The sequence below is a fragment of the Sylvia atricapilla genome, chromosome Z, assembly GCF_009819655.1.
Source record: "Sylvia atricapilla isolate bSylAtr1 chromosome Z, bSylAtr1.pri, whole genome shotgun sequence".
NCBI classification, from domain to species: Eukaryota; Metazoa; Chordata; class Aves; order Passeriformes; family Sylviidae; genus Sylvia; species Sylvia atricapilla.
In genome coordinates, this window is record NC_089174.1 from 11,340,964 (window position 1) to 11,361,952 (window position 20,989).

The 20,989-nt window shown below is 41.1% G+C and overlaps 2 protein-coding genes across 2 annotated transcripts; both read left to right on the top strand.

Annotated features, from left to right (window-relative positions):
• The first annotated feature begins 698 nt into the window (after nt 1-698).
• LOC136373911 (zinc finger FYVE domain-containing protein 16-like) lies at nt 699-6,111 on the top strand. Its single transcript, XM_066338958.1, is given in 8 exon segments — nt 699-706; nt 1,316-1,457; nt 1,870-2,020; nt 2,207-2,287; nt 2,797-2,956; nt 3,316-3,421; nt 3,817-3,978; nt 4,394-6,111. Coding segments are annotated over 8 exon segments (969 nt in total). The 3' UTR covers nt 4,553-6,111.
• Nucleotides 6,112-6,795: 684 nt separating this feature from the next.
• Nucleotides 6,796-15,243, top strand: FAM151B (family with sequence similarity 151 member B). Its single transcript, XM_066338479.1, has 6 exons — nt 6,796-7,064; nt 7,159-7,284; nt 8,222-8,378; nt 10,910-11,118; nt 12,651-12,786; nt 14,402-15,243. Exons 1-6 carry the CDS (start codon nt 6,896-6,898, stop codon nt 14,550-14,552), a joined length of 948 nt encoding a protein of 315 aa, XP_066194576.1. The 5' UTR covers nt 6,796-6,895; the 3' UTR covers nt 14,553-15,243.
• The last annotated feature ends 5,746 nt before the right edge of the window (nt 15,244-20,989 follow it).

Sequence of the window (20,989 nt, forward strand, 5' to 3'; positions counted from 1 at the left end):
CTCTTACCCAAATAATTTGATTACAGATTGCAGTAAGCCTGTGTTCCTGATACTTCTGATACTTACATAGAACTTCTAGCACTTTCCATCTTAGCATTCAGGGCAAGGCCATGGAAAGCAGAGTAGGTAGGGAATCACTACATCTGCTTCTTGGTGTGAAGAGCTACATAGCTGAGATGAAACTGCAGTCTATTCCCCCTTTTTTGTTTCTACCAGCACAGGTGTGCAGATCACTGTGTAAGGAATCAGATGGAGGGGGTGCCCCATCTAAGAACAGCACATTTCTTCTTCCTGTAGGAATCTCATACTGCAATCCATAAGCCAGCTCCCAGCCTCCCTGGTGATGTGCCAATGCCAACGTGTGACTGCACCCTCAGACTCTGGGCAGCCTTCCTGTTGTGCTGCTTCTGAATGAGGTTTCTGTGGAGTTTCTTTTCAGGTGGATTAGTTACTTGGATTCCTTTCCTGGCTGTGTCAGCCTGAAGCAGGCAGGGGCAATATATGCTCCTTTGCAGGAGTTTGAGTCACTGCATGGCTGCAAAATGTTCTTTTGTTGGTGCCTTGGCACCTGTGATGCAAATGCTCAATTAGAGATCATGCAAAGCCTCTCCCCACACAAGTGGTTGAGGCAAAGGGCACTTGTGATTTACATCCTTAATGCTGGATGCCAATCCTGTGGAAACCTTAGTGCAACCGAGATGGTTTTGTAAATACCCTTCTTGCTGCCGCTGTGCTGATGGAGGAAGGCACTGATTGCCTGACTCAGCTGGTGAAAAGAGCCTCTTTATACCTTTTTTCCAAATGAGGTAGTAAAAGCAAATGAGACTATTTCAGACGTAATGTTGTTGTTCTGGAAATAAACAGAATTTTGCAGAAGTGGGTGAGGTGATGGGTGATTACTTATGTCACAGAAGGGGATAAGAAATGGTGCAGTATTCAATCTGTAAATCAGTAAGTTAGAGCTGTAGGGGACAGGCTGTGAGCCTGGAAACAAACTCATTTAGGTGGTGGCTTCCACACTTCACTTTTGTATCAGAGAGCAAGGGTGTTGAAGTTTTTCTTTCTCTAAAACACTGGGATTCTGATGTGTATGAAGTAGCCATAGAGTAAATAACCCATTGCATAATAGAGCTAATTTGTCAGTGCTATGAATTTGTTAATATATCACTGAGGTGCCTGTCACATACACCTGGCGGGCAAAAAGGGATCCCTAAGTCTTCAGCCACTCTTAATATTAGTATTTTTAGAAGTCCTGGAGATGTATTCAGAGTACCTTCATCTAAGTGATGAAGGTAAGGAAAAGGTAAGAAAACAGTACTGAATTGTCTGCTAATGTACTTTGTCCGTTATCGGACCTTAGAAGTTACCAGTATACTTTGCATACCATAGACAACCTGTATGTTCATGTGGAAATGGGTAGAAGCTGTATTAAAATATCTCTAAGGAAGTGTAATGAGGTGAGTACACCCATCTTAGCTTTCTAATCCAAGCTGCTCTAGTCTTCATATTTTGTATAATACCAGTCACACCTCTACCATCAGCTCTTTGGAAAAAACCTCTCTGAACTTTATACTGACCTAAATGTGTCATGGGAAGGGCATGCAAATACCTGAGCACACACTTCCTTCTGTGATATGCTAGAAGGTGGATAATGAGGAGTCGAGATTTAGGATAGCTGTTAAAAACTGAAACATCAGCAGTTTCTTCAAAATCTTTCAGCATGTATTTTCAAACATTCTCTATTACAGATTTCCAGATGATGTTTCACTTAGTAATTCTTCTAAAAAATTTAGAAACCCAAACAAACAACAACCAAAAAAACCCTCTTAGGGAGATTTATCAATGTAATGACAAATTTTGTGTTGACAGGTGATGAAGGTGATCAATTCCTCTAACGAACATGTAATTAGCATTGGGGCGAGTTTCCGTACCGAAGCAGACTTTCACTTGGTGTGTGTGCAAAACAAGTAGGGCCTCTATCACACACAGGCCATCAGTGCCACAGGACAACCCAGGAAAGGTAAGAGGTCTGGGGGAGAAAAATCACATTTCTAAAGTAGAAATGGAAGTTCAGTGTTAGGCAGCACAGAAAATCAATCTCTGGTGTTACATTAAATTATGTTTTAAGAGGTGTGCAAGTGTAATGTCAGTTATTACTGACTGGGGTGACATGAAGTAGAGTTCACTTCCTTCCTACTTTTTCTAGTTACAGGTGCAAGTTTTGTGGTGTTTAATGGAGTCTTAAAAACATCTTCAGGATTTTTAGCTAAATCCATTATAGTTGAAGGTAAGAATCTTGTTCTGTTCTCCTCCTAAGAGACTTGAAAAAAAATAGCAGCACTCCTGTGTAAGGTCTTTATGCCTCAGTAAGCTAAACATTTTTAATCAGGTTTTTAAATTATATATGAAACCTATTGCAAACAAATGCTGCCTAAAAATACATGATACTTCACCTACTTGTTTTAAAACATTCAAATTTAAACTCTAGTTAGTTGATGCAGATCTTTCCTTTATGGAATTATTTTCATTGCCATATTGCTGAAATACATATATGCAAAAAGATTTCCAAAATTAACTTTAAAATTATCTTTCAGTTTGAATTCTGTTGACAAAAAAATATGATCTTCCTCTTTGATGTAACATTTAGTGCTGTAGGTGGGGGATGGTGTACTTCCATGCATTTATTAATTATGTGTAGGAGATGGTTGGTCTCAGTAGAATTTAAGCCACGATTCTCTAGAAGGCTGTGCTACTTTTCCTGTGGATAATGTGGAATTTTAACTGGTTTTCTTCTAGATGGACTAATGGTACAAATAACATGAGAAACAATGGAAAGTCTATGTCAGGCATTAAGGGACAAGGACTTCAAAATAATCTGTGGGAAAATGGATGCAGGGGATGTGAAAGAATATGTAGATATTTGCTGGGTAGAAAATGAAGAGAAAACAAACAAAGGGTAAATGTACTACCAAAGACAGACATCTGAGAGAGTTCTTGCTCCCAGTGTTCAAATATCAGCCTTTAGTTCCTTGAAATTAATCTGAAGTATTGTTTTGACAGAAAGTGCTTGATACCAAAGATTGTTTATAGTGTCTTAAACCTGCAAGATTAGGTTTCTCTTAATGCTGTTAGTTGCCTGTTTAGGATATTTCTTTTTGTACCATCTGTATTTTCATAGTACAAGTCCTGTATTGTGTTTTGCTGTAAAGCTGTTTAAATAGCCTTAAAGGATGGGTAAATATTATTTCATACAAGTTACTGTATCTGAACTATAGATGTTGTTTAAGTTACTAATCATACTATTGTTTTCCATAGAACTTTAAGCCCAGTGGATGGAAAATCAATGGAAGGAACTCAGAGTGAAAAAGCACCACAATACAGAGACCATGAAAGAGAGGGATAAGTTCTGAAGTGCACTGAAGTTAGTGAATTACATAGTTCTTGAGCCTTTTTTATTACTTTTTGAATATTTAAGTGGTAATGTAATGGTACTAAGTGATACTATTAAAATGAGCTGATTTTATGTATAGCCATCCTGCCAGGCTGAATGTTCTCTGCAGCTCCTTGTGAGTTTACACACTAATGATTTTTCTCCTCTGAAAAAGACTAAAGTCTGTTAGCAGTGACAGCTCTGTAAATGCCTAATGCAGGCATTCCCATGCTTCCTGAAGTATTTTGATTGTGTGGATGGGTGCTTTGCTAGCAGACAAACATCAAAGCTTGCCCTGTTTGGTGTTATGTGGTACTGTACTACTCCTTTTGTTAACTTTGGGATGTACCAGGCTGCTGACTGCCCTTCCCTTTCTCTGTTCTCAGGTTTACTACTTTGTAAAGGATCATGAACTGTCTGGTGCTGTTCCCACCAGTTTGCAAGAGATTGCCATTGCCTGCAGCGCTGCTCTTTGCCCTTACCTTAAAACCTTGAAAAATAATGGGATGAATAAGATCGGACTCAGAGTTCCCATTGACTCAGACAGGGTAAGCTTTCGACTTTTATTGCACACACTCCATTTCCACTAAAGTATATTCCCTTGTAAATACCTTGGGTCTCTCCATGAATGTTTGAAGAGTTTTGCCCTACCCAAGATCCAGGCTGAGGATGACGTTTGGGGAAGAAGCTGTCTTAGTCATTGATTTCTCACTTCATGGTAGCTGAAATACTCTTTCACAGATGGTCAGCACCAATAAAAGCATCAAGCTGGATTTTAAGAGGTCTCAACAAAAAGATGGTTATGTTGTTTGCATTCTTACCTGTTAAAATTCTACAAGGTGAGCCATTGTGTGTGATACACACACTTGTGTGATACACTATCTTTTAGTGTGATACAGTGCTTCTTGCATAGTCTTGTTAATACAAAAAGTGTTACTTAGTATCAACATGTTTCCCTCCTAGGTTGAATACTTAGCAGGATCTGGAGGACACCTTCTTCCACAGAACTACCTGAATGACTTGGACAGTGCTCTCATTCCTGTGATTCACGGTGGAATGTCAGATCCTACAGCTCTGCCACTGAATATTGAATTATTTTTCATTATAGAACATCCGTTTTGATGAGGCTGATTACATGCATAAACTGATTTGCTAGATCTGAACACCAAAGTCGTAATGCTACAAACACTAAAAATGTTAAAGTTTCTAAACCTACTATGTTTTAATAGCTTTTCAAATTATTTTTTTAAATCCTCTCTGGTTTCTCTACCACAAAAGAGTTGCAGTTTGTGTCATGAAGTTCTGAAAGTTTATACTTCATACAGATGCAGAAGAGTGAAGATTTTATTGCTTCTCACACAGTGGTTGTAGCACTTGGTAGGTGTAGAGTAACTCCAAGTCATAGGATCTTGCCTCTTACCCTCACATTAGTGTGTTACTAAAGTTGCTGGGGTTCCGTGTGATCTCTGCATGTGCTTCACCCTGCAAGAGCTGAACACTGGAGCAGGGCTGGCCCAAAACTATTTCCTTTCCACGGGACGTTCAGACACCAGACCTGTTGTAGCTGCCTAGAGCCTCGTGTGCCAGGGCAGCTCTGGCAGTGCAGGGGGAACACTGTGGGTGTGTGGATAAACACCTCACTGAGGTCATTAAGCTGGGGATGTGATGCTGGTGCTTTCAGGAACATATGCTTTCAATTAATGTTTTATAGAGTAACTATTTTCTTTCTTGTATTTATAAGGATTTATCAGAATTCCATATACAAATTGACCTTTCAAGGATTAGGAAAAAACGAGGTTACCCTTGATGTAATCTACATGTAGCAATAAGTCAGACAAGAATTCTGCAGTATTTTTTCTGCTCCTGTCTACTGCTTTTGCCATATTTTATATTTTATATCTGCCTTTGCTTTCAGGGAGAACAGATGTATTAAGTCTGAATTTCACAAACAGTTTGATTCTAGTGGAAGGTGTCTCTGCCTGTGGCAGGTGGGGTTGGAACTTTTAAGGTCCCTTCCAACCCAAAGTGTTCTGGGATTTTTAGTATACCTGAGGTTCTTGCATAGGATGTATTTTTGATACTGGGTCATTTAGATCTCTCTATGTATTTGTGATGTATATGATTTGTACTGAGGTTCATCAGACTGCAGTTAGGGTTTGGAAGCAGCCACACAACTGCTTGTTGACAACAGAACCAAAACTAAATATATACAAGATCTATATTGTTTTCAGTAAAAATGCTGGTACAATTTTATAGTGAGAATATTAAAACTTGGATGCCTTCTTGATGCTAATAGGGGATATTTTTGGTTTTTGTATCAAAAACAATTTGTAATTTAACCTAATCAGCTCTGCTGTTATCTGTGCTTTAACACTCCAGTTCTAGAAAGGTTCAGGCACCAAAATCTTGCCCTGGATAGAAATGCATTTCAGCTTGTGTGCTGACTTCTGAGAAGCTGCTGTTAGGGAGAAGGGCTGAACCCACACAGAGTATGAACAAAACGTGTCCTTGTTAAAAACAAGCTGCACTGAGGCCCTTGAGGGAGTCCCAGCACGAGGCTGAACAGCGTTTTCGCTCTGTGACAGGGCCAGGACATCTGAAGGAACAGCTGCCTCATGGCACTTAACCTCTACTAACTCCTTTTCAGTAATGATCAATAAAGTTAACTACAGTGCTTGCAACCTTCCGCCTCTTACTTAAAATGAAACAGACACAGATTTGGCATGTGTGTATTCTGTCTCTGCAGCTTTCTGGGACTCCTGATGTTGCCCCAAAAATGGGATTCATTCTTCAGTGTGTCACAAGCCAACAGCAACACGCTGGAGAGAGACACTGGGTGTTCCCCAGTGCTGGGCAGGCCTGAGGGCTCGGGCTGTTCCAGCACACCTCACTGCCCCTGCCTTGCCATTACTTACATTCTTTACAGAGACAGAGCTGGTAACTTCCCAAGCACTGTCCCTCTGTCAGGAATGATGTCACTGCCGTGCGGGTTGTGTGACCCCAGCCCAGCTGTGCCCCTGCTCAGGGGCAGGGGCTGTGCCTGGGCCGGCTCTGTCTGACCTGCAGGGCTGAGTTGTGGTACTGGCATGAACAGGGTTCAGCTGCAGGACATGTGGACCCTGAGCACTCTGACAAGTTTGCAAGGCAAACATGGAGGTACACCAATGTCCTGATTTCACAGAGACTCAATCAAGTTGGAAAATCTTTCCCAACCCATTGAGTCCAAGCTGTGACTGATCCCCACCTCATCTGAATGCCGCCTCCGGCGATGGGGACTCCAAACCTCCCTGGGCAGCCCCTACCAATTCCTGACCACGCTTTCCATGGAGAAATTCCTGCTGGTGTCCAGCCTGAGCCTCCCCTGGCACAGCTAAGGCTTGGCTACATACCGTCCTACACCGTTCGGAGTTCCGGGGTGCGGGCTGCAGCCACTGCCTGTCTCACGGATCAGGTCTTTCCTGGCTGATGAGGCCGGAAAGGGCACCGAGACAGACCATCCTACTGTCTATCGGGCTGATGTTAACATCTTTCCCATCGTGCCCGGGCCGGCCCCGCCCGGAGCGAAGGCGGTGGGATCCAGCCCCCGGCGGGGCGGGCCCGGGCCGGGGCTGGGCCATGGCGAGCGGGGCGCGGGGTGAGCGGCGGTGCTCGGCGGGGCGGGGGCCGGGGCTGTGGCGGGCTCCCCGGCCAGCGGGCCGCGCTGAGGGGTCCCCGCTGTGTCCCCGCAGGCGCCTGGAGCGAGTGGCCCGTGGATCACTTCCTGCGCGCCCGGCGCATCGCGGCCAGGGACGGGGCCGCCGTGCGCTGGTTCCACGCCGCCAACAGCAGGGCCCGGGCGGCGGAGGCTGCGCGAAGTGAGTGTGCCACAGGCCTCTTCCCCTTCCTCCTCCTCTTCCTGGATCTCCGCGGCTCTTAAATCTCTCCGGGGATGGGGACTCCAAACTTTCCTGCCAATTCCTGACCACCCTTTCCATGGGGAAATTCCTGCTGGTGTCCAGCCTGAGCGCCCCCTGGCCCAGCCTGAGGCTGTTCCCTCTCCTGCTGTCCCTGTTCCCTGGGAGCAGAGCCCGATCCCCCCGGCTGTCCCCTCCTGTCAGGGAGTTGTGCAGATCCAGAAGGGCCCTGGTGCACCTGCCTGGGTAGCAGGGAATTGTATGTAAATATATGTGAATATTAGAAAAATAAATGTTTGTCTAAATTTATGTATGATATCCTTTATCTTGAATATCATCAGTAGTTCTTGTCTTCGTATTTTAGTCTTTACTGTGTGTGATGGATCCTCTTGCAAAGCTGGTAGCACTGCCCAGATTCATTATATAAAGCTGTTTTCAAGAGCCTGAGCACTCCTAAGACGCAAGACGCCTCTTTGCCTGTCTTGTGTGTGAGCTAACATTTTCGTGGTCAATTTTGGCAGTGAGTCAAAGGGAATGCCCAGTCTCTGCCAGTATTAAATCCTGTGCTCATCTTTCCTTTCTCAGGAACCCTATTTTCAGAGGAAAAGATCTCAAATTTAACAAGGATGGATTCAGATGTTGGATGTCCGTTTTTCCGTTCCCGTAAAGAAAAAAAACCACGTGGTTGGTTGGCCAAATGCACCCTCAAAGATCAGTTTTCACATGGTTATAGGCTTGCAAAGGGTTTAGTGAGTGAACATGCCCCAGAACTGCATCTTTGGTGTCACAGACAGCAGTTCCTGTGGGAGTAAGGGTGCACGGGCTGCTGTAGACAGACTTGCTGGGTAATTGTTGCCCCGAAGCACTGAAAGTCGAGGTTTTATTTCTCAACCCCCAGGTGATGTGCACATGGTGGAGGTGGATGTTCTCCTTCGGGGAGGGGACAGGGACCCCATCCTGGCTCATCCCCCAGACACTGACAGCGACATCACCCTGCAGGAGTGGCTGGCACTGATGGTCACCACCAATAAAGGCATCAAGCTGGATTTTAAGAGGTATCTCAGCAAAAATATTGTTACGTTGTTTGCATTCTTACCTGTTAAAATTCTACAGTTGATTGTCAACCAAACTCCTCCTTATTGTGCAGTTTAGCATGATGCATTTAGAAGCAGAATCCATATGGAAACATAATCCATAATTCTCAAAGCATGCCAAGAAGAAAACCAAGTGTTTTGAACTACAAATAATGATTTCGTTTTAATTCAGTGAATTAGGTACAGTGAGCAGAACTTTACCACCCGCAAGGTGAAATGCTGGTGCCTCTCTGGAGGCTCCTTCCTCTGGCCTTGCTAACTAGATGTTCAGATGTTCATTCAAAGTTTGAACCATTAGCTGGTTTTTTTTTTCATTGCATGAATGGAAAACACACCTGAAAACCCCATGAGATTGCCTTGAAACAGTTTGAAATGAGCTGTGATTTCCAGACATGGAGCCCTTCAGCTCCTGACTTGGGCTTTGTCTGAATTTCCATGTGCTCAGTCTGTTTTGGCAGCAAATTACAAAGAGCTTAATCAGTGTTTAAGTACTCCATAGAAATGCAGAAACACCCGATGAGATAGTTGTAAAATGCGATTTATGCCTGCGGTTCTGTGTAACACAGTCACGGTTTTCATGTGAAAGTTCATGAAAGTAAAAAACTTGGGCAGGCTAAATCCTTCTATTGTCACAGGATCTGTGTGTGTGTCCTGAGCAGACAAGGGAAAAAAGAGCAGTAGGCATTTGTTTGAGCTTATTTCTTGCGAGTTTTGGTGGGATTTTCCTCCATTTAAATTATTGTTTAAATTAATTTTAAATTAACTACCTTTCATTTTTCCACTAGGAGTTTACAGCCAAGTGCAGTGATTCAAAAAAACTTCTAAAAGTACATCACATTAAACAAGTCTGATTGTATAAAAGCATTTAAAAATACATCATGCAGTGCACATAGAGTCAAATAAGTGATACCAGATTTTGATGTTCTTTTGGATAGTATTTATTTGGATGCCATTTTTGAAGTTTTGGAGATAATTTCAATGGTGCTTTAAAAATCTACTTTTGATATCTCTGCTTTTTATATATCAGCTTGATTGACCACATAACTACATTTTCTGCTGGCTTTGGCTACTGAAATTAATGCATTCTGCAAAAGGTCTTCAGTGTGCCGCTTCAGAAATGCCAAAGTCATTTCACATGAAGTCAGCAGTAAGTCTGAATTTTCTAAATGCTGTGCAACAAGACCAATGTTCTCTGGGGTTTGCAGGTTTTTTGGGGGCTGGGTTTTGTTGTTGGTTTGGTTTTTTTGGGTTTTTCTTTCTCTGTGTTGCTGTTTGGTGTGGGCTTTTTTCTCACTGCACTACTTTGTACTTTGCAGTACAAGGGAAGGCATTCCACGGCTCTGACAGTCCCTTGCATGTGTGACGGTATAAGCTGTTCTAGCCCCAGACAGAGTGAGAAATGATGAATCCCACAGGTTAAGGCAAGCCACTACTGGCTTTTTTCCTAGAGAACCTGAGCTCATCTTGAGTGAGTGGAATTCCTGCCTTTGTACAGCTTTCTCAACAGTACAGAAGACAAAATACACCAAGTGACTTTACAGAGGAAACAAGACAAGCAGCTCAGGGGACTAGCTGTTGACTTCAGAACTAACCTAATTCCAGAACTCTTACCGTTGTGATTTTAAATTCCTCGATGTTACATACTGCATTAATTAATGTGCTGTGTCAGAAAGAAGATTTTCTTGATGTTAATTTCTTTTCCCCATTGTTCCCCATCTCCTTTCCTTCCACAGTGCTTTGAAAGTTTTGTTGGGCTCGAGTTAGAAAAAAGCTAGTTGTGCTTTTTCTTTTGGCTCAACAGGAGACCAGGAATGTGTGAGCATAGATTTTGTTAAATACTCACAGGGTGTCGGCACTGGTTCCTCAAGCGATGCCAGCTCATTATTTAACAATATATTATATACAATATAACAATATATTTAACATCAGCTGTCATATGATCGTTGGACAAGCAGACAGGCTTCTGTGTGCTGCCAGACTTTGGAACAGTAGGAAAAACCACAACCAGGCATTAAATGTTCAAGTTGGGTGCCTTTTTTCTCTTATAGTTTCCTGAAATTGGTCCATGTTGGGCTTTTTATTCTCCTTAGTACAGGTGCATCACTTTGCATGAAAGTAACTTTGAGACTGGATGTGACACAGTGATAAAATCTTTGCCACTTTTGGGTGTGGTTAAGGTGAGGAGAGATCACATCCACTCTCTGGCCTGAATTTACAGCATTTGTGGCTTTCAGGTCTGACGAAACACAAATGTTAGAGACTACAGTGGCTTCCTTTGCTAAAACCCTTCTCAGGCCTGAGATGAAGAGGTGACAAGGTTGGGGGTTGTGAGGTGAGGCCAGGAAGTGCTAGGAGCAGGGGGTGGGAGTCTGGGGGTTCTACTCCTGCAGGGGAAGTCAGCGGATGGCAGCAGATACTCGCCTGGCAGGGAGGGTGCGGTGACACTGTGGTGACACTCCCCTCCTGTGACCCTGCCCTGTGTCCTGGCACAGCCTGGCTGCCGTGGGACCCTCGCTGGAGCTGCTGGGGCAGGTGGGGCAGTCCCTGGACAGACCCGTGTGGCTGAATGGGGACGTCCTGCCTGGGCCCTGCGGGAGCTGTGCGCCCCTGGATGCCTGCACCTTCCTGAGCGCTGTCACCTCATCCTGTCCCGATGCCACCCTGTCCCTGGGCTGGACCACAGGCTGCCACCAAGAGCAAGGTAAGGGCAGGGCTCATTTGCCTCCAGTGTGTGTCCAGTTGGCAGGCTGGGAATCAGAGTGATTGTGGAACCCTGTCCTGTGCTGAGGTGTTTGACAGAGCGCTTGCTGTACATCAGTCAGTCCAGTGCTGCAGTGGCACAGCTGGGTGAAAATCCCATCCTTTTTTTCTTAAAATAAGATGGTTTGTACTTCAGCTCCTTTTCACCTGCTGAGCACTTTTGAGGGACAAACTCCTTAGCCTCTGTTTCAGGGAAGGCTTTCCCTGAATCCTGGGAGCATTAGTTTGGTGATTGAAATCCTGGCATGTATCCTGAGGGAAACAGATCAGCTGAAAATGTGAAACTTCATCTCTTGCTTTTTTTGATCACTGAAATCATATTGTGAGTCAGCTTTATCCCTAACATTTAATTTCTTTAGGGTACTTGAATTCTTGCAGTAAACTTTCCAATTTTCATTATTATGGGGTCTTTTTCACAGGCTTCCTCTTGCAATTCTCATTATGAGAAGCAGAGTCCCTTCCAGAATTGTCTGGGGCCACCATGGCAGGATTACACACCATTCCCATTGCTACTTATTCATTAGCAAGATTTAGTATTTTGTTATATGATATGCTGCAATTTTATTAAACTGTTCAGTGCTTTCTCCCAAGTATTTTCAGTGAAGGAAAAAATTGCTGGAAAATGCATTAGAAATATTGGGTAACTGGTGAAAACGAATTTCATTTTATCTCCATTTTAAATTTCAGGTTGTGGGAATACTAAGTAAGGTTCTACTATAAAACTGAAGAAAATCAGCTTCTTTGAATGGTTTTACCTAGAAGTTGCTGCTTGTTCAACAAAACTTGTTTTTAATATTCAGTGCTTTTTTACTCTTTCTAGTCACTACATTCCAAGTGAGTAATTGAGAAAAAAAGTTATCAACTGTTGTTACAGGATTTTTGTAGCCTATAGAAACAAAAGAACCATTAAATACAATTTGAATTAGCTCCAGTCCTTGTGAAAAATCTCAGCAAAGGCACTGTCAGTATTTTAGATTGCTTAACTTCAGCAATTTTTAGGCACAGAATGTTTTTATCTGTGTGTTTTGATTTGTATATAACTTCATTCCTAGTGGATTAATTTAACTTTTTGTCCTGAATTTTCTTTGTATTTTTGTTCTTAAAGGATCCTGACAATGTTAAATTAGGCCATACTGAAGTCAATGGCAGCAGAGTTTTTTAGAGAAAGAGCCAGGATACATTAAAAATGCCATGTTCTGTACCTGTATGTAAAGTAAGTAAATACGTATGTAAAGTATGGGAAATAAAGGTTTTCATAGTAAGTTTATTTTCCACGTCGTTATTGCATTTATTGCATTTTTCTTCCAGGACATTCATTGTTCAGAACCACTCAGCAGTTTCATTGTGGAATCACATGGTTTTCAGAAAAGCTGGATGTCCTGGTTTTGTGTCTCTGAAGGACGCCAGGGACCTCATGCTGTGTCTGGGGCTGGTGGGGGCTGTGTGAGGTCTGACTGCTGTGTTTGTCCCCAGGCTACCAGTGGCCCATGGTGCAGGAGATGTCCCAGCTGTGCCACCCCCTGTCCCAGCCCGTGACGTTCGCGGTCAGGGCTGCGCTGGTGCCCGGCTCCATCCCGCAGCTCCAGTGGCTGCTCCAGCAGTCCCACAGGTCAGTGCCACTCCATCCAGCATCCCACAGCTCCAGGGGCTGAGCCAGCAGTGCCACGGGGCAGTGCCTCGGCCCTCGCCTGTCCTGACCAGCGTGTGTCTGCTTCTGTTGAACACGGCATGGTCATGTGCTCATGCTCATCCCAACGGCACTGGAAATACTTCTTCTCCTTTATTTCCCCCAGGTCTCAAAGGATTTGATTCCTCAGACTGAAGTGGTCACTATTAATTTCTTTAAAATAGTTAAATTCCAGAATCTTTTTCATTACCTACCTACTATAAGGACTTTTATGTGGTGTGTAGGTGTGTAATTGAGTTCTGCTGCAAGCATTTCCTGAGATGAATACAGTTAAATAGACTAAATAGTTTGATGTTGCAATGAGGAATTCATCCAATCCAAAGACTTCGTATTGGATTCATATTTATATTTTTATAGCAATTTTGGAAAAATGTCCAAGATGATTTTTAGATTGGAAGTCAGGTGTTTCCCTCCAAGCTAATTAATTTTGCTGAGGCACTTGAAATGTATTCAGGGGTTTTCATACACCAACTTACATTTTCTTTTAAAAATTGTTCTTACAACCCCCTAACAATTTCATTATAAAAATTACTCACATGTAATAGAATGAGAATAAAACCAGCTTCCCACATATTGCCATTTACTCATCTTTTTTACCTGCTCTGCCTACCCAGAGTTTAATAAAATTATTCCAACCAAGGTCAAAGCCCAAGACAGAAAACTTAAAGAGAGTCTCTGAAAAACTTCTAATTATTTAGAAACAGGGTGGACAAATAAAGTGCTGATATTCTTTTTTACAGTGAAGGCTCAAGACATAAATTAGAATTAAGCTATTTCAACTGGGAAATTTATTTTAAAATATTTTTGCACTAAGAATATGTCTTATTAATTGTGCCAGTCTCAAATATCATTGGATACAAACTTTGTTCCCACTGAAATATTAGGATTTTCTCTTTTACCTCAATATAAAACTCAGGAGGGATTTTCAGTGGCATGATTAGAAGACCGAAATTCCTAAGCCAATTTTGCTCACATACAACAAATGATTTACCAATTTTTAAAATTAATAGAATTTTATTAAGCAAGGGTGAAAATCTAAGTATATGTCGTGTGGAGGATGTGGAAGTAATGCTTTAACTGAATAATGCTTTGGGGGATTTTAGTGTTTTTTGAGAAGTTCTGTGCAATTAATGTGAATTGGGTTAGATGGCATCTCTACACATCACTGACGTGACAAAGCATAGAGCACAACAATCACCTGCATCTGGGATTGCATCATATTTCCTGTTTTGAGGCTTACCTTGTGATTATTGATTACTTTATCAAACCTTAAATGCTCAGTCTGGTAAATCTCTTTGCTCGGTATTTACCTGAGGTTCTTTATTTAACTCCTTCTGAGGTTTGGCAGAACAATTACAGATACATTGGTCCGGGGGTGCAGTTGTTTGTATTTAATTACATTTCTAAAATTAAGATGCTGTAATCCTGAGTATTTTTAGGAGCCTATTAGTGCAATGTTTTTCTGGTTTACATGCTTTATCTTAACATACTCTTTTTCTCTTTGTTTTGTTTGTTTTCTCCCTTTTTCTGGATGTAGATACAGCCTCACTGTTTGGACAGGAAAGGAAGACGTGTATTCTGTAGAAGACTTGCTTCTCATTCGAGAAAACTTTGATAAAAGTAGGGTTTATTATGACATTTTTGAGCCACAAAATTCTGAATTCAAAAAAGCCATTGGAATAGAATGATAAATGCAAAGCAGGCAATGCCTGACCTTGTAATACTTTATATTGTAAACCCCTTTAAATGTGAGGATTTTTGGTTAAAAAAAAAAGCATTTTCCTTGCCAGAAGGACCGTGTTGAGAACATCTGTGGTTATTGGAGGAGTTTTTGTTTGGCACTGTATAGAAAGGCCTCTCAAATAGAAATGCACTGCCTTTCTCATTGTTCCCTGCCCACTGCATGGGATCTGTGGTGCCACACATCCAGGCGGGGGGAATGGCTGCAGGAACGCCACTGCCACTGCTCTGCCTTGTGATCCCCAGGTCCGTGGTCACCCTGCCCTTGGTCACTGTCCATGGTCCCTGTGCCCAAGCAGTGTTGGAGCTGCACCACCAATGGGGACAGCCCCAGCTGGTGCCATGAGCTGGGCTTGGTGTGGCAGCAGTGGCAGTGCTGTCCCCAGCCCTGGGCTGGTCCCAGGGCTGCAGGGGACATTCCTCCATGGCTCTGAGGTGTCCCTGGGGCCAGTGGCTCCATCACCCAACAGGTGATGCTCAGCCTTCTTTGAGACTGTGTATCCCTGCAGCTCTTAGAATTCTCCAAAGTGGAAATTTCACCTGATGAAAGCTAAACACCTGCTAAGCACCTGCCAGAAGAGCCTGACCTGGTTCATTGAAACCATTTATTGCCTCTTCTGCTGCTGCAACTCCCAAAAATTCACACAGACTGAGACACTGGCTCTGTATGATTGGCTTCTGCCAGACACCACAAATGATACAAGAAAAAAAACCAAAGGTTTCTTCCACAATCACAGAGGACATTTTAGCTTTTGAATAAAAGCTAATGCCCTGAGAAGCATTACTTAGTCAACTTCTTGTCCTCCTTTTCCCATTCCTCGCACATGGTTCCTGTGGGAATTTTGTTAACTCAAGTATTGTTCACAACATTTTACAAGCTGTTAGTATTAAAGTAAATTACAGTAATTTTTGGTTCTTAAATGGCATTGATACAACTATGATAGAAAAGTTAGTTATGTTTCTTAGGCCTAAATCTTGAATTATGATGATTTCACATTAAAATTCAAGACTTTCTTTTGTTACTTACAACTCTTTTGAGAGATTTATCTAATAAATGTTTTCTGTTATTGAGGGGTAGGGGTTTCTACGTGTTGGTCATCTACTAAGGTGTGCTTGGCTAAAATTAGGAAGTATTTTTCTGCATAAGGAAGAGAACTATCTGATTATACTTGGGATAGCTAAACGGAGTACTTGATTTAATTTGCAGCACCAAGTGAAGTGAGGGGCAGTAACCACCAAAGGGTCAGGCTTGGCTGTGTGATTTCTATAGTGAGTTTGGAGAACTGATTAATTTTTCAGTTGTGGTTCATTGCAGGCAGTTGTATTCATTGATTTGCAGGATTTCATCTCTCAGTGGTAGGCCTCCTTGGGACCACAGGGACACATTTTTCTGTTACTTAGGAATCTTCCTACTGACCAGTTCCCACCTGAAGTACTGGGATTTGTTAAAACTCATTAAACTATTAAGTAAAACATATCAACAGCTGCCAGAGATATTTTGAAAGAAGAAATATATCTGAGCAATATCTGTGGATGTCAGTAAATAGAAAATCAGATAAAATTAAAAGAAGACATCATCTGGATTACCAGAAAATGGCTATGTGGTGAATTTGATTATTATGTATGGATTATCCTATATATATATGAATTTCTATATGTAACTTTTACCTATGGATCTTTGCTAGTCCATTGTGAAGTTGTTGATGTCAGTTAGTCTGACATGCACATAAATAAATTAATTTGCTTTTGTTTCTCTTTGTTTATTCAAATGCTCTCCTAAAATAAAATGTGTTGCTGTGGGGCTGGCAGTGAGGCAGTAAAGGACAGATGAAGTCAGGTATTCATTCTGGTGGGAACAGCAGTTGTTCCAGCTGTAGCTTTTATTTTAATACTTTTTCCTTTACCTTCTTTCAGGGATCTGTTGCTTGTGCTATAAAAACATTTGTAATTTACTATAGTTTCAAGCCTTGTATTTCTCTGTGAATTTGAAGGATATTAGTAAAAAGATAACATGGTAGAGAAAAGAGTTGTCACTGTGTCTCGCCATGGCAGGAAAGCATCCTACTGGGAGCAAAGCATTAGATATATTCCAAGGTTTCTGTTGTATAAATGTGCTCTGGAATCAAAGGAGATGCCCCCAAACATTTTCCAAACATGGTTCTCCTTCTGATGTTCTCCCCTTATCCATCTTCTATATTCGTTCAAAGTGTTATCCATTTTTTAACCTGCTCTGACTAAAATAAAAATCACGCAAAGTATTTTTTCAATTCATAACCTTCAAATTAAAGCTGAAGTTATGCTGAGGGTCTTTAAAATTCATTTAATAATGTTGTAATTAAATAGTCCCATCATTTTCTCTAAAGAAAAAATACAGAAATTAGAGTATTGGGAATTAAAAGTATTTGGATTGGTTTGTTTTAAAAAGCTTAGGGAGAGCCTATTGGAGTACATTAATTGTACCCTGCATTATATCCAAGAAAGAGGGGGTCTTTTCCATAGATTTTAGTGTTCCTCTGAAACGTTTTGATTAAAAATGTCTTTCAGTTTTCAGATTTTCTTTTAATAAGGGTAAAGGTACTAATGTAGTAAGAGGAAGTGTATGGACAATTGTTTACAAAAAGAATTGTCGAGCCATAACTTTATATTAATTAGAGATTTTTTCTAGCCAAAATATTTAATTTATTGAAATTTTAATTGAAAGCTCGTTGGGTTTTCAATTCACTGTTGTATTTTTTTGCTTCCAGACACCTACATTTCAGGGGAGTTTTTTGGTGGTGGTGGTGGGGTTTTGGTGTTTTTTTTTTTTTTTTTTAGGAATATCTGTTTGCTTCCAGTAAAAAGTAATGTACTATATTGTCTTATGAAGTTTGAATTTATGTATTTTTGGGGTAGTTGCATGGTAATTTTTAATGTCCTGATGCTTCCGCTTAATTTCGTTGAATTCTCTTGAAATACTACTTTTATCATTTTTTTGGCCTGATTCCCTTGACTTGATTCCCTTGAGTTTTCCAGTGATCCCCTTTGTTATTGTTGGTTCCACTGCTTGGTTATGTTTTCTCCCCTTGTAGAGGAAAACAGTCACGGATTCATAATCTCAGTGGGGATCTGCCCAAGCAGAACTAGTGTGTTTTTAAAAGGTGCTCCCATTAATGTGCTTTTAAAATACATGTACAGGTCAGGTTTATTTTTTTAAATTGATGTTTTTGAGAGAAAGCAGGCTGTAACTCACTCTGCCTGTGAAACATGCATGAAAGTGTTCAATTGCTGATGCTTTCAGGAAAAAATACAGGAATTTACTGCAGTTCCTCATCGTGATTCTTTCTCTCGGTTTCAAGAACTTGGGAATACATAGCCCTGTGTACATTTCTAGAAAACATCTCTGGTGTTCAGCATAAGATGTCAGCATCATTTTTAACTAGCTGGACATACATTTTTGGGACAAAATGCCTGGATTAATGTGAGATCTGCAGTTGCCTGCATAATCAGTCAGGAAATGCCTGGCTTAGGTAACAGGTGTTGCTGAGAAACAGGAATTTTGCATATTTATACATACATACATACATACATATATATGTTCAGATGCTTTTTACAAAAAAGGTCAGCTTGGGTAAAGGAGTAAAAGACCCAAGAGGATTAACAGCTGGGTTTTCTATATTTAGTGGTGAAAATTGGAATTTTATCCCTTTGATTCTGAAACTCTACCCCTGAGCTTTCTTGAGGTGTTTTGTTATGAGACTTGATCTCTTTGAAGTTAGTGCAGTGCCAGTAATACTTTAAAGTGAAAGTGTAAGAATCTGTATTTATAAATCTCTTGCTTTATTTGGAAAAGTAATTTGTTCTGCTGTATATCACATGCAGAGAGATAAAGGTCTTACATGGGATTGATGAGGAAAAAAAGGAAATTCAGTGCCTACTTAGTTTACTGTTTTTCTTGTATTGCTGCATCAAATTATGGCAATATTCTTTTGGAAGTGCTGTGTAATTGTAAAAGACAAAGATCGAAACAAAGCAATTACTCCTTAAAAGCAAAACCAAATTAAATGTGCAGGGAAAGACACTTCGAAGCCTGTATTTTGAACATTGCACCTTAAACACAACCTTGAAAACTGCTAGTTTATGACATTTTTGTGTAGTGACTTGCTGTTCTTATATCTCTTAAACCAAAATATTGGGCGTTCTTATTTAATCACTGCTTTTTGTGAAGCCAGCAGTATTTGTTTTGAAGTTACTTTCATTTCATTGTATGGTTTCACAGCATTTTGCAGAGAAAATGAAGACTAGAAGAAGAAGAAGAAAAAAAAAGAAAAAAAATTTACAATTGTTCTTCACCTTCCCAAATTAACCAGGTAGGTTTAAAATCCTTTCTGCCTTGGGTGTGTGTGGCTGGTATCAGCTCAGCCCAGTGTCACTCCGGTGCTCAGGGCTCAGGGCTGGGATCCCTCTCAGCACTTCCCCTGGGAGCTGTGGGACCACAGACCTGGACACCAGCCAGAGGCAGCTTCCTGTGCTGGCAGCCACCAAGGAAGGGCTTGTTTTTAACTCAGGATTTAACATCAGGGACTCTGGTCAGGCTGACCGTGCTTTGCTGAAAAGAACATCGGTGTGGCTGAGAAATGTCATGGATTAAGGCTTCAGAGATAACACAAGTGCACCTCTGCTCCACAAGTGGAACCACAGGAAGCTTCCGGCGGGTGGAAAGAGCCTCTCACACCATACTTTGGACAAATTTAGCTGTATTGGATTAAATCGAAGTAACTGTTCCCATTTTCTTGTACAGAGGCAGCCTGAGAAACACTTCTGAGTGAGTACCTTTTGCAATGACTCATCGTTTCCTGAGTAGTGAATAAAAGCATGTGCTTATTTCCATGTTCCCTCTGAGGGGGAAAAAATAACTTTTATTTATTCAGCATAACAACAGCAAAAGAACAAAGCTTTTTCCTTTGAAGGTCACTTGTAACAGTAACACAGACAATAATAACATTCACACTACTTTGCATCACAATGAATCACAAAATACTGGTAACACTACCAAAAAACTTCCCTTTTCAAGACACTTCCCTCCATTTTCTGAGCATTTTGTAGAAAAATTATGGTTTCATTTAAGGGAGCCATAGTCCCATATACATAATTAATTGAAAAATCAAAACACCATAAATTGGGCTTTATATCCTCAGCAAAGATAGAACACATGCTGATAGTCAATTTTGTCTAAAAAGAATGCGGTTTTTTTTGAGATCTATTTTCCCATTCAAATTTTTAACTTCACTATGAGATGAACAGATGAGAACTTGCCATTTCCTTTTATATTATCATGAAAACATTTGGAAAGTGTATTCTGTGTAAGGTGTAATTTGTACTCAGTTAATACTGACATGTATTGTTCCACGTAATTTCTGTATCATAAAAATACGTCCACATAATCCTTTTTGGGCCTGATATGCACAGGGGCTGATCGAGGAAAATCTCCTGAAGGAAAAGGTAGAACCTGAATGGAAACAAATACTCCCAAAAAGTTATTTACAGAGAGTATATGTTTATAATCCCCTTTAAATAGTTTAATGTTTAGAATCCCCATTAAATTGTTTTATGGTGATGATCCCCATTAAATATTTGTATGTTTATGATCCCCTTCAAATTGTTTTATGTCTCCGATCCTCTTTAAATTGGTTTATGTTTAAGATCCCCTTAGCACTGTTTTAAGCTTAAGATCCCCGTTAAATTGTCTCCTACTAAGTGCAAAGCTAAATAACATTACAGGCTTTCATTAGGCAATGTCAGATTTGGCCAACTTTGACTGAAGCTGCAGAAAGACAGGTAGTACCCACTGAGTATTTTCAGGAAAATCATACCTAATTTCAGTATACTGAAATTCACATTACACAGACACAATTTCAATACAACTAATTTCTGTAAATTACAACAAAACAGAACACATTCACTTTTTCTCAAAATTTAGGAGACACATCTAAATGCTAAATGCAGTTGCAGAAATCCAGCATCTATGGGATGCACACAAAGACAAGGGAGATACTTGGAATCACAAGACAGTAAAGGAAAGGAAAGAAAGACTTTTAGATAGAAATACTTAAAAATACACAGTAGCTTGGGGGCTGCAGAGGACTGCTTTCCACTTGTGGGAAATTCAGTCCTCCGTTTCAAATCAGGCAAAATGTGGGTTTCCATCTCCCAGGTTTCATAACTAGGCTCACAGAATCACAGAATGGTTTGGGTTGGAAACCATCTGAACTAAAAGCCCATCTCATTCCAAGCCCTCTGCCATGGGCAGGGACACCTTCTGCTAGACCAAGTGGCTCCAAGCCCTCTTCAACCTGGCCTGGAACATTCCCAGGGATGGGGCAACCACAGCTTCTCTGGGAAAACTGTG